Genomic DNA, 13,404 nt, shown 5'->3' on the forward strand with positions numbered 1-13,404 from the left:
CTGGCCCTAAGAAATCGGTCAAGCCCCGGAAGCAGGCATGGAGTACCAGACGTCCGGCCCCCAAGCCAGATGACAAGCCTGCGGCCTGACGGTCCGGGCCTCCCTTTGGGGGATCCCAGGGTGGGAGGCCGCCTGCTACAGTTCGCCCAGTGTTGGTCGACCACTACGACAGACACTTGGGTTCTGGAGGTGGTTTCCCACGGATACGCCCTCTCCTTCCGGCACAGACCCCCGGCTCGCTTCTTCACCACGGGTCTCCCATCAGACCGGAACAAGGCTACGGAGCTGCGGAAGGTATTGCACACTATGCTCCAGGCTGGAGTTATAGTGGCGGTTCCATTCTCCCAGAGGGGCCAGGGTTTCTATTCAAATCTATTTTTGGTACAGAAACCCAATGGGTCATATCGTCCGATACTCAACCTCAAAGCACTCAACAAGTCTTTGCGGGTCCCGAAGTTTCGGATGGAGACCCTACGGTCCATCATTCTGGCGCTGGAACCTGGGGACTACTTGGTGTCATTGGACATACAGGACGCTTACCTGCATGTCCCTATTCTTTGGCGCCATCAACAGTTCCTCAGGTTTGCAATCAGCAGCGACCACTTCCAGTTTCGGGCGTTACCTTTTGGCCTGGCAACAGCACCACGTGTTTTCACCAAGGTGATGGCGGTCATGGCGGCTTCTCTGCGGCTGCAGGGAGTCCGCATGTTGCCGTATTTGGACGACCTGTTATTGGTGGCAGGATCTCCAGAGCTCCTGTTACGCCACTTGGACCTGACCATTGCACTGCTGCAACGGCACGGCTGGCTAATCAACTGGCAGAAGTCCACTCTAATCCCGTCTCGGAGGATTCTGCATCTTGGAGCCTTATTGGACTCGGGACAGCAAAGGATCTTCGTGACGGAGGACAAGATCTCTGCTTTACAGTCAAGGGTGCGCAGTTGTCTGCACAGCCGCCGGGTGTCCTTACACTCGGCGATGAGGTTACTGGGCTCCATGGTGTCGGTGTTCGACATGGTGGAATACGCCCAGTTTCACTCCAGACCTCTGCAGCACCTGATCCTGTCCAAGTGGAACGGGCTGACTCAGTCTCTGAAGTCCCAGACGATTGTGCTCACCCAGGAGGTTCGCCTGTCCCTTACGTGGTGGTTACAGACGACCCACCTCAACAAGGGACGTCCGTTCTGGGTTCCAAATTGGGTCCTGTTGACAACGGACGCCAGTCTTCGGGGCTGGGGAGCAGTTTCGGGTCCACACTTGTTCCAGGGCAGGTGGACGCCGACAGAAGCGGAGCTTCCAATAAATATCTTGGAACTCCGTGCGGTCTTCAATGCTCTCCAGCAGGCACAGCGGCTCTCGTAGAGGTCTCTCGGATCCTGGTTTGGGCGGAGCGCAATCTTCCGGCCATATCAGCGGTCTTCATCCCGGGAGTGCTCAATTGGGAGGCGGACTTTCTAAGTCGCCAGGACGTTCATCCGGGGGAATGGTCCCTGCACCCGGACGTTTTTCAACTACTGGTGGACAGGTGGGGTCTTCCAGAAATCGACCTCATGGCGTCCCGGCACAACAACAAGTTGCCGGTGTACGGGTCTCGCACAAGAGACAAAGGGGCGTCTCTGGTGGATGCTCTGTCCGTCCGGTGGACGTTCCGGTTCGCATACCTGTTCCCTCCGGTCTCCCTTCTTCCACGGGTAATCCGGAAATTCAAACAGGAAGGAGGGACGCTCCTGTTGATAGCTCCCGCGTGGCCCAGACGGCACTGGTTCTCAGACCTTCAGGGTCTGTCCGTGGACATTCCTCTGCGGTTGCCGCTACGACCGGACCTTCTGTCTCAGGGTCCTTGCCTTCACCCGGACCTGACTCGGCTGTCTTTGACGGCGTGGCTGTTGAGACGGCCATGCTGAGGTCCCGGGGGTTTTCCAGCTCTGTGGTGCGTACCATGTTACGAGCTCGGAAACCGTCTTCCGCGAGGATATACCATCGCGTGTGGCATACGTTCTTCCAGTGGTGTCGACCGAGAGGTTATGCACCGCGGGAGTTTCGTCTGTCTCGGATTCTCGCCTTCCTGCAAGCGGGACTAGATCATGGGCTTCGCCTTGCTTCTTTGAAGGTACAGGTTTCGGCCCTATCTGTCTGGTTTCACCGTAGGATTGCTACAATCCCGGATGTGCGCACCTTTATGCAGGGTGTTCTCCGCATTCAGCCGCCCTTTGTTCCACCTGTGGCGCCTTGGGATTTGGCTGTGGTCCTGAGGGCTCTCCAAGGACCGCCGTTTGAACCACTGGGCTCAGTGGATCTTAAATGGCTAACAGCTAAGACTGTTTTCCTTCTGGCTATTGCTTCGGCCAGACGTGTTTCTGAGTTAGGGGCTCTTTCTTGTAGACCCCCTTTCTTGGTTTTTTATGGGAACAGGGCAGTGCTCCGCACTCGGCCCGAGTTTCTTCCCAAAGTTATTTCCCAGTTTCATATTAACGAGGAAATAGTTGTTCCGGCCTTTAACTCACCGGGTCTTTCCGTGGGTGAGGCCTCATTGGATGTTGTGCGGGCCTTAAGGACTTATGTTGACCGCACTTCTTCGTTTAGGAAGTCGGACGCTTTGTTTGTCCTCTTTGGCTTCCGTAAAAAGGGTTGGCCTGCTTCAAAGCAAACTTTGGCAGCCTGGATCCGTATGGCTATTTCTGAAGCTTATCTTCATGAAGGCCTACCGGTCCCTCCTTCTCTGAAGGCTCATTCCACTAGGTCTGTGGGTCCTTCGTGGGCAGCTCGACGTGGTGCCTCGGCAGTTCAGATCTGCAAGGCTGCTACGTGGTCTTCTGTCCATACCTTCGTGAGGTATTACAGGTTTGACACCTTCGCCTCTCAGGATGCTTCCTTCGGGCGGCGGATTCTCCTTTCTGCACAGGAGCGTCCCCACCCTTAAAGGATACTGCTTTGGGACATCCCCAAGGTATCCTGTGGATACCCTATGGACCCTGAAGTAGAAAATATGAGATATGGTAAGAACTTACCCTTGTTATCTCTATTTCTACGAAGTCCATAGGGTTCCACAGGACTCCCGCCCTGTCGCACCTGTGCTGCAGATGGGCTTTGCTCTGGTCACCGGTTTTCCGTCTCCCTCTGGTGAGAATGTGATTCTTGTATGTGTCCAGATCTTTGTTCTCTCTCTTCCTTCTCCTCCTCCGGCCTATGGCTTGGTAACTAACTGAGGTGCCTTGGCCCGGGGGCGGGGTATAGGAGGGGGACCTAGTGCATCCTGGGAGGCTGAAAGCTTAACTCTTTGGTGCCCTGCGACTGACGTCACACCTATACCCCAAGGTATCCTGTGGAACCCTATGGACTTCGTAGAAATAGAGATAACAAGGGTAAGTTCTTACCATATCTCATATTATTCTTTCGCACAGCACTCATTATGTGAATCTGCGGAATAGATAGAGAAAATGAACACACGTAGGGGTATATTTACTAAAGTGAGAGTTTTTAGAAGTGGAGATGTTGCCCACAGCAACCAATCATATTCTACATAACATTTAACTAGCACTTAATTATAATAGCTAGAACCTGATTGGTTGCTATGGACAACATCTCCACTTCTAAAAACTCTCACTTTAGTAAATTTACCCCTTAAGAGTTAAAATTTAACTTAATATAGAAAATATTTTTTTCGTTTGTGTTACCTGTTAGGCTTTGTACACATAGGCGTTGAAAAATAATGCTAGCTAAAATCTGTCGTCATTGTATATTTTTAAGGTGGCATCAATTCCAATCGCATGAATAAAAGTTACACATAAGTACAATTTTCACAATCGAGCAATTCCAAACCGCACGTAATCAAGTACACGTACCGCAAGTACAGGTTAAACATCATAACGCTCACAGAATTTTCTATAGTTCATTTCATCAATAAACATCATGTTGAAAACAAAGGACACCCCTACGCCTTTGTTTTATTTTTTGGCTTTTAAAAACATCCTCTGCGTAGGAACCTGTCAGACCAATGGCTCCATTAACAAAGAGCACATCACTAACTACTGTTTTCCCTTATGGACTTGACTAGTTATGCATTTATCATCATAACCGTATTTCCTTAAAAACAGATTCGGAGTTGGCCGTAGATCACCTGCTTCTATCGACAGACAAAACACCCAGCCTGACATGCTGGCCAGTGGGAAGTCCACACCCAGCTGGCAGAGGAGCGAGGACAATGTTACTGATCAAATAGGTATTTATATGCGTTACAGATATTGTTTTGTCTGTTTTTACCTAGTTACCGTGTAATTGACAATGCCCACCATCTTGTTCTACAATGCCATATTCCCAAATGTCAGAGAAATAGAAATACATCAGTTTTACTGTAGGAATATAATTGGTTTATTATGTTGAAGATGGTTTATGTAGCCGTGAACATGAACTGCTGGTAAACCGAACTACTGATACCAGTGACACTTTGCAGTGACTGTTCTACCTTATGCACAACTGCGTTTTTGCAACAGTACAGGGATCAAAGCTCTAAAACCCCAATTTGAGTACTATCATAATGTGATCACTCTCACCAAGGGGAATTTCCATTTTTGAGTAGCAATAAAATCAATAAAGCCATGTCATTTATGTCAGACAGGCAAATCTACATTCAAATTAGAAGACTTTTTATTAGAACATTTATGCTGTATATCCAAATAGAATTAGTGGTCTTTCCTCATTTAGATGTAAGAAGCTGTCTTGGCAATACAATTGAAATCGTATGATGGGATGAAGCTAGGGATAACCTAATTATTGGTAATTTTCCATTATCCAAGCTTTGTACCCTTTATAAAGGCAAGCACAGATATGGCAATCACCTGCACTAATTTTTATTTACAGGGCAGTGTGATTTTGTGAACTACCCCTTTGTAGGTCCTATATAATACAAACTATGGAATTTGTGCAACTGTGCAGTATTTTCTGTTGAAAGATCAAGGTGGCATCACCTCATCCTTTGCTTTGCTCTAAGATCATGTGATGCTTTAAGGCATTTGTATACATTGTTTATATATATTGGTATACATGCATTTATTTTAGACGATACCAATCAAATCTATAAACCACATCTGTCAAATGCCTTTCTTATAGAACTTGCATGTCTATTACATGACACAATGAAACTGTCAGCTGAGGTATAATATTAAGTGTGTAATAAAACAGCAGGAGTTCGAGGACTGCATTGCGTGATATATTTCTGTTCCTTTTTAAAATACATGCTTTGTGCTAATCAGTTTGGTAGATGGTAACATTTTTATTTACTTCCCGCATTCTTTCTTCTTCAACTAAAGAAATATATATATCTAGCACTTGTACCTGCAATACTATACGGAATCTTGTTTATTACTGACCTGTGTGTCAGGAAATCTATGCTTTTTTTCTGTCAGGAAAATGTAAACTCGTTGAACAGTGCTGTTCACTGAAAACTCATGATAGATTTTTATCAAGTATTTTGCATTGTACAATATACAGATCTGTCCACATGCACCTATATGCCTAAGAGCCCCATTTAGCACGCCATTCACTTTGTGACTTAGCCACACCAAAACACCAATCCTATGTATCTAGTATGCTACAAGCGAACTAAGGGCTCAATCCTATTAGGTGCGAATTGCGAGTAGCAAGTTTGTTTCTTGAAACTCGCACACTTCGCAGCACAGCGCGCTCCCGAGAATTCTCCAATCCAATTAAAAATGCCTATTCGCACTACTTGCAGTGGAGGGATGCGAAATGACTGCCAAATGAGAGGTGCGAGAAATGCATGAAAATGTGGGGAGACCATCCTGGACCCCCCAAAATGGATAATTTTGTTAGCAGGACCATATAGAAGGCTCTTTGTGAGCATTAGGACGGTACTGTAGGTTTTTAAATGGTGTACAATGGCTGATTTGTGGGGGGGAGGGGGTTAAATGCAAGAAAATCATTAAATAAAACTTTTTACGTTTTATTTTCAATTGAATTAAATGAAAAATGCAAAAAAAAGTAGAAAAAAGGGTGATTTTGGGGTACTTTGAGGGCACCTTGAAAATTTTAATTTTTTTTTTTTTATAAAAACAACTATTGTTCAACTAAAAAATTATTGTAATTAAATTTGGGGTGCTTAAACTAATGAAAAAGTTGATTTTGGGGTAATTTGAGAATTTTTTTTACCCCAAAAAATGACATGTAATTATTGGACTAATTAAGCTAATTGGAAACTTCCAAATGGCTAATTAGTCATTAGGGGGAGAGGGGGGTCCAAGGGGTTCAGCACAGTACCCCGACATTTTAACCTTAAAATAGACTTTCCTTTCTATCTCTCACCCTCAGGAGGTGCAAGTGGAAAGATGCGAATTCAATCTGACTGATTCAGTGCGAGTTGCTAATTGGTTTGCAAAATGAATTTGCTATGCAAATTCAAAGTGAAAATGGCAACTCGCACTTCGCCATTTGCACCTAATATAATTGACCCCTAAGATGCAAAATTGAGGAGAAAAGTGGACAGCCAGGATATCGCTACATTTGCCTTATGGCGCAAAAAGGATAAGGATATTCGTAAGAATAAATCAGCAGCACAACATAAAAGAACAAATTAGAAGTAGGGACCAGATTTCAGCTTTTAATATTAATGTCAGCCATTTCTATTTTTTGTTACTATCTTTCTGTGGTGTTTTGTTTATGAAGTATAAAATTGGTGCGACACATTGCAGGTAATGTTCTCCCAGGGCTGTGACTGTGTGTGTATTTGTTTATGCACTGACCAAACAAAAGTTGATAGATGCCGCCACACCCAAATGGAGGGACATGTGTGAATACCATGGGTTCAGGCTGTAATGTGTAGTTATGAGGTGTGTGGAGAAATGCGTTGGTTTCTATGGCTTCATTTAAATGCTGCAGTTTATTGTTGTGTTTCCATTGATTTCTCAGTGGCTTGAAATACAGTTGTTGAAACACCATAATGAATAGTTACAGACTTGGGTATACACATAAACAATAGCAAAATTAAAAAACATGTACAGGTGATGTAGCTGATCAAGTATTAATGAAACAGTTGAACCTGGGGGGGGCAAAGCAGAGACGTGAATGGCAGTCACAGTTATATGCATACCTGAGAAATTATATTACAAAGAAGTTGTCACAGCATGCTGGAGACCGGCTCCTTCTTACCAGGTCCGGCGGCAGATGGCTCCATTGCAGGTGGGTGCCGATCAGCCCACCCACCCCACCTTGCAGAGAAAGTTCCTCCTCGCAGCCGGCAGTCTCTCTGCCGGGGACTGCCTGTGTCTCCTCCCCTCCTTTGCTGCTACGGCGGTACTGATATAGACGGCTGCAGCTCCCATAGGGATGGGTGCAATACTCGTTTTAAAATTTAAAATGTACCTACACATTGGTGTCAAATTTGAATCCCTATATAAGGAAGTATCTGGGCACTATTCTGTGTGTGAGTATTCAGCTCACTACCTGATCTCCAGCATCTGTTCTGCTTGAACTCCCTGCATACTTGTTTTCCGAAGATTCTCCTCGCTTGATTCCGTTCTGGCTTTATTTTGAGCTGATTCTTCCTGTCCCCTGGCACTGCGTTGCCCCCCTGATATCTGACCCTTTTCTGATGACCACTTGTTTACTGCCTGTCTTTGGTTCCTCCTGCGTCCACCAGCCCTGTACATTAGGAACTGAGCGCAGAGAGATTCATGGTGAAATCCAGAGATACGTTAAACTCCGTGCCTCACCTCTGGGTATAATCAAGTCTTAGAAGTATGGCCAACATCCATATTATCCTAACAAGAGTTGTGACACTGATCATAAAGGAAGCAATATTTTTATCTTCGTCATAGGAGCATCTTGTTTCAGGATACCGTTCCGTCTCACAAATTTAAATGTATAAAGCATCATTTTTGTTTTGGTTGTGCATAATATAAATGAAATACGAGGAGATGAGGTCAACTGTAAGTTGTTTCCTAGTGTATGAAGCTACGCAGATTTATGTCTGAGATACTGGTATTCATTACATTTAATAAGATGCTGTTTTTACATTTATAAATTGGTATAAAAGCCATCATTGGATGAGTTGTAAAGAAAGAGCAACATAATACTATAGATACAGTGATGCGAAAACAAATACTAAATACCCTAATTTGTACAAATAAATCTAATGCAAAACAAGACAATATTTTTGTTGCCTAGAAAAATAAAACATAAGCTACCTTGAAGAAGTTAGATTAATTTTATAAAATCAGGAGTTGCTTAGTAACGGGATTCGGCTCTGGACATTTCTGGATTGTGAAGCCATCTGTTCAGTTAGTGTATGTCGCACCATGGCAAACCAGCAATTAAACCGCTTCGTAATTTCTTAGAGGGACATAATGTGTTTTTTTTTTTCCCCTTCGCAGATGTTTTGTTTATGAGGATGATGACTGGATTCCTCTCTAAGCCATATTAGTTTCTTGTAATGTAAATGTGTGTGTCTGTGTGCTATAACAGAATGGTGCAATTACAGTGGATATTAAGAAAATACCCAGATTTGTATCTATATATTGTTCTCCCCAGGCTCCATTTCATGTGTGCTCCCTCCTGCTTTTTTACATGCCTCCTGACACTATCCCCCTCCAGGGTTAGGCAGCCAACGTCAGAGTTGCGCTACATCTTACTGTTACTGTGACAGGCTCAGTTACGAGGATCCTCAGTAATGAAGATCCCTCCCCCCTCATCTAAGAGGCAAGGTGCGGTTTGGGCGGGGTTAACATTGCGGAGAGCATATATGGAGAGTGCAGATGTGTATTGTGTCTAAGCATGCAATGCTGGATGCAATTATATCTTTGTCCCCATGGAGCAGCGTACAAAAATCCATGAGTCCGGGGGGCAAGATCGGGCCACGAAGGGGGGACAAGTTCAACTTCCATTGCTGGTGTGGCAACGACAACTCATTCCCCTCACATGTAATTGAAGCCAGATCACACTGACCCCATCCGGGTTCAGCTTAATGCCACCTGGCTGGCAACATTTTCTGGAGAGAATACTGCTATAGAAATGCTTTATACCACTGGTTCCCTCATCAGGGGTACTTGGCGTGATGTTTAGTGGTGCTTTCTGTAATGGCAGGGAAGAAAATGCATGTAATATTAGACACATCAGGGCTGATTCTGAGTTGGAAAGATCTCTGTGCACGAAGCAAATGGCAAGGTTTTGCATACAGAGCATGCACAGATGCGAAATTAGGCATTGTTGCGTATATCCATCCTATTCTGAGCTAGACAAAACTTGGATGCATCTATCTTTTAAGTGAAATTGGGCATTTCGGGAGGCAACAGTGCAAATGCACGGTACCGCCCAGATTCATGGGAGTGTCGTGGGCCTGTATAAATACCACCGTGCAGTTCTGTGTCGTATGTATAGGGAAGGAAAGCCTGTATCTGACTGACCTCTTGCACCTTGCATAGAGCTGGTACAAGACACTAATGCTGACTTGCGACAGCCGGCATAAATCAATGAGCAGCACGGCTTCCCGCTTGCAGACCTATGGATTCACGCATTAGCAAAAGGTAGTAATTCATAGGGAAAGCAGTGTCCTATGTATTTCCAGCCCAATGCATCACAATAGGACTTTGATAAGAAAATAAAGAATCCCTTTCCCTGTATCCCTTGAAAAGAAAGCATATGTGGGCTATAGGTTCAGTGCTAATTTCACATTTTGCAGAAATTGTATTCTCTTGATTCTCGTAGTTATTGTTTCTTGTGTAGGCTTCGATTATGAAGATGCAACACACATTTCTCTCTGCATATATACTGTATATACTTTAGTCATTTATAAAGCACAGGATGCCCAGAAAACAAGCTTTAGTCCAACTACATGTATAAGTATGCCAACATTTCCACCATACTTTATAGCACTGGGAGAAACTTACCATTTGCAGAGAAGCAGAAAGGTCGGACGGGGTTGGGATGTTTTTTTTTTTATAATGTAAATCGTTGGTACATTTGGCGTTATGGACCCATGCAAAAACCAGATCTTTTTTGCTAGTGTGATTATTTAAGAGGGGGTTCTGCCTAGCTTTGCGGAGGGTCATATGAGCTTATCGACTCTGCAAAAATGGCTAGCGGCTGTCCAGTCACCCCTTACACTTTTAATTTGGCTCGCGCATTTCTAGGAGCACCGCACTGTAATCAAAAGCTTCAGACACACAAGTGCCACATATACTGACAGTAATTCCTATGTTCCCTCACTCATTATTTATTCAAGACATAGGTGAGGTTAACCTGAGCAGTATGTTGGGAAAACAAATTGAAAAGTTTAATTTGGTGAAAGTGGCAGGTGGTTGGTTGTTGGCATGTTTACACTTTGGGGGGGAATGCAATTGTTTTGTTTTTTTGAGCCCCTTAGCTAATGGGCATCTATCAGCGCAATTAAATTGTTTCTTTGATAGACGCCCATTAGTGTTTAAGGTGCCCAGAAGCACCAGGTTTAGACGCTTGAAACAGCTAAACCCGACTAAACTCATGGTTCGGGCGCCCAAACTATGGACTTTGCACAGATTGTTTCGCGCATCTCAGGAGGCTGCGAGAAAAAATGTCTGCCACAGCTAATGGGCGTCTATCAGACAAACAATTAAATTGCTCTGATAGATGCCCATTACTTAAGACGGCCCCCCCAAAAAAACAATTTAATTCCACCCAGTTTGTGACTATTGGATTATTGGCTTACTATTTAGCTTTTATCCACACAGCCTATGGGCAGGACAAGACCACAGCCATGGGATTCACGTAGTTTCCGTTGTAGTGTGGCTTTGTTGCGCATAGATATAGCAATTCCTTACTAGTTTATGTGCCTGCATAATTATGGGCGGCCAATGAGCCTATCTAATGTCTTTGAGTTACAGCAGATGCCTGGAACAGTCCCACACAGTCTAGTTAGTGGCTGGCACAATTTACCCTGTAGACTGCTGTCCCTAATAAGCCTAGGTAAATATAACTCTCTTAAGGGGACCTGTTGGACCAAGAAAGCGCTACCTCCAAAACCCACCTGGTGACATATAAGAATGTGTCAAACACCACCCATGAGAAATCCCTCAGAGCAGTTAACATACACAGCAAAGGTTGCAGTACTGGACAAGAGTGACAACAGGTGGGCTTTATATTCAGCATACTTGGCACTTGCTTTCACCGCAGGCAGAGATCCAGTAGCCTAGGATGAAGTGAGTTTTGAGGGAGCATTTGGAGCATTGGCTGCTATAGAGTCTGGTAAAATGAGGGAGAGCGTTCTATAGGTTATTGGGCACTGGCGCATCCAGGCTCTCTGGTGCAAGACCAGGCAGCACATTGTGCAATGTGCTTTGTAAACTATCTCCTCTTTATTTTGCTATTCTTCAGGGTTTTTAATTTTTTATTTCAAATATTATAAAATTCTCATATGCGATTTGAACTCCTTTTTGTATTCTGTCATGAACATCTGTTATGTACCCTGCATTTTAAGGCTATTCTGCCGTGTGTTTTAAATTAATTGAAATGCTAATTTGGGTTTTTGTTCATGAATAAAATGAATCATGACATGTATAGTTACATGCTGTTGTAGTAATATGATTTGAACAAAAGGCTTTAAACAGGTCTTTACAATATGTTTTCCAGAGCCAACATGTCATTTACCTGCTGTGTCTAAGGTCCATCCATCATATAGAGACAGTCCCACAGGAAGACTTATCCGACAGGACCCCGTGCTTCATCTCTCCCCCCACAAACAGGGACAGGTACATTCTTTTAAAAATAAATTTTTTCTATTTTGTAGTAGAATTCTAGGTGGAATGCCAACCGCACAATGAAAAACACTGGATGGAAATGCAGAAGACTTACAATGCACAAGTGATGATTTTTTTTTTCATTTATGTTTTCATTGATAATAACACAAAAAAAAGCATACAGATGCGGCTATAGCAAAAGACTGGCACATGGAGTTAAGTACAAGCCTATTTCAGTGTCCAATGACCAATCAAAGACTGGAGACCAGAACCTCCATCGTTGCTATGATTTAGAGATATCAGTTTTGCTCTTGTTGTGTATGTTGCACAAGTGATTCTATTTGTAATTATATATTACCTGTATATTTTACCTCTATAAAGAGTGAGTTCTGATGTCATGTTTTAGTGGTCATTAGGAAAACTATTACAAAGAATAATGCAGCTAATACTGTCATTTACTAGGCACATTTAGTAATCGTCATGTATTTCTGTGGCTTGTATAAAAGCATTTATTCTATTAGGTACACTTTTATAGTGCTCAGTAGGACCTCTCTTGCCCCAATAACTGCCTAAATTCCTCATGGCATTGATAAAGGTGCTGGGAACATTTTTTATGAGATTCTGGTCCATGTTGCTGCAGATTTGTCGGTTGCAAATCTTCAATTCCTCCACATCCCAAAGGTGCTTTATTGGATTTAGATCTTGTGGCTGTGGAGACCATTGGAGTACACTGAACTCATGGTCATGATCAAGGAACCCCGCTGAAAAGAATGTGCGCTTTGTGACATGGTGCATTTTCCTGCTGCAAGTAGCAGATTATCGCACCATGAAGATGCGCGTACACTGTGGTCATAGAGAGATGCACACAGCCAGCAACAATGCTTGGGTAGGCTGTGTCATTTTAACGGCTACATTGCTAAGGATGAGTGTGACTAAGCACTGTTGTAGTTAAATTTGGGGAGGGGGGGGTAGTGGTTTCACTACCTAAAAGTCCACCCTTTATACATCTTACTTACTTTTGCATTAGACAGCCGTTCTAGTCGCACCATGTCGTGGCGTGACTCTGTAGTGCTGAGCGTCTTTTCGTGCACCTTTTTACCTTCAAATGTGTCTTATTCGCAAAGCGATGCAAATAGGACACACAAGCAGCTTCTGCCGCATGTCATTTTAATCAGCAGAAGCTGCTTGTACGTCCTATTCGCATCGCTGTATGAATAAGATGCATTTGAAGGTAAAAGTGGAACGAAAACGCGCTCTGCGTTATGCTCGCGCGGTCTGTTTAATGCGACTTGAAGCGCACGGAGGTTAAGATGTATGTGGACACATCTGTAGTAGCTGCTGCTCAGGTCCTTGAGGAGTAGGACTTTCTTAATGACATCATTAAGTTCCAACCCTTCCAGACAAATACACTGCAGGAATTTTAGAAGCCTGCAAATAGGGACAAGCGCATTAAAAGAACGCCATCCTGGAACCAACAGACTTGGTGGTACCCTCTTTTGAAAGAGGGCAGATCAGTCTTTCAGATGAAGAGACCCTTGATAAGTTATACGCTGCTGATCACATGTGATCACCAGAGAACACCCCTGCTTTTACAGAAATCCAGAAGTTCAGAGAAGGGGGAATATTTCCCCTATTCTAGCATCCATAAACACCATGGACCCTCCCTTTAATGATTCAAAATGCC

The 13,404-nt window shown here is 44.0% G+C and overlaps 1 protein-coding gene across 6 annotated transcripts in view; it reads left to right on the forward strand.

The window, feature by feature from the left end:
- The window catches only part of SIPA1L1 (signal induced proliferation associated 1 like 1), a 289,676-nt gene that overhangs the window by 243,838 nt on the left and 32,434 nt on the right, over positions 1-13,404 (forward strand). For all 6 annotated transcript variants that reach the window (XM_088471233.1, XM_088471227.1, XM_088471231.1 and 3 more), the window contains 2 exons: positions 4,095-4,219; positions 11,614-11,732. In XM_088471233.1, the coding sequence (XP_088327359.1) occupies positions 4,095-4,219; positions 11,614-11,732 (244 nt within the window). The remainder of the gene's footprint in view (positions 1-4,094; positions 4,220-11,613; positions 11,733-13,404) is intronic.

Source organism: Taudactylus pleione, unplaced genomic scaffold (assembly GCF_031769625.1).
Source record: "Taudactylus pleione unplaced genomic scaffold, aTauple2 ptg000113l, whole genome shotgun sequence".
Lineage (NCBI taxonomy): Eukaryota > Metazoa > Chordata > Amphibia > Anura > Myobatrachidae > Taudactylus > Taudactylus pleione.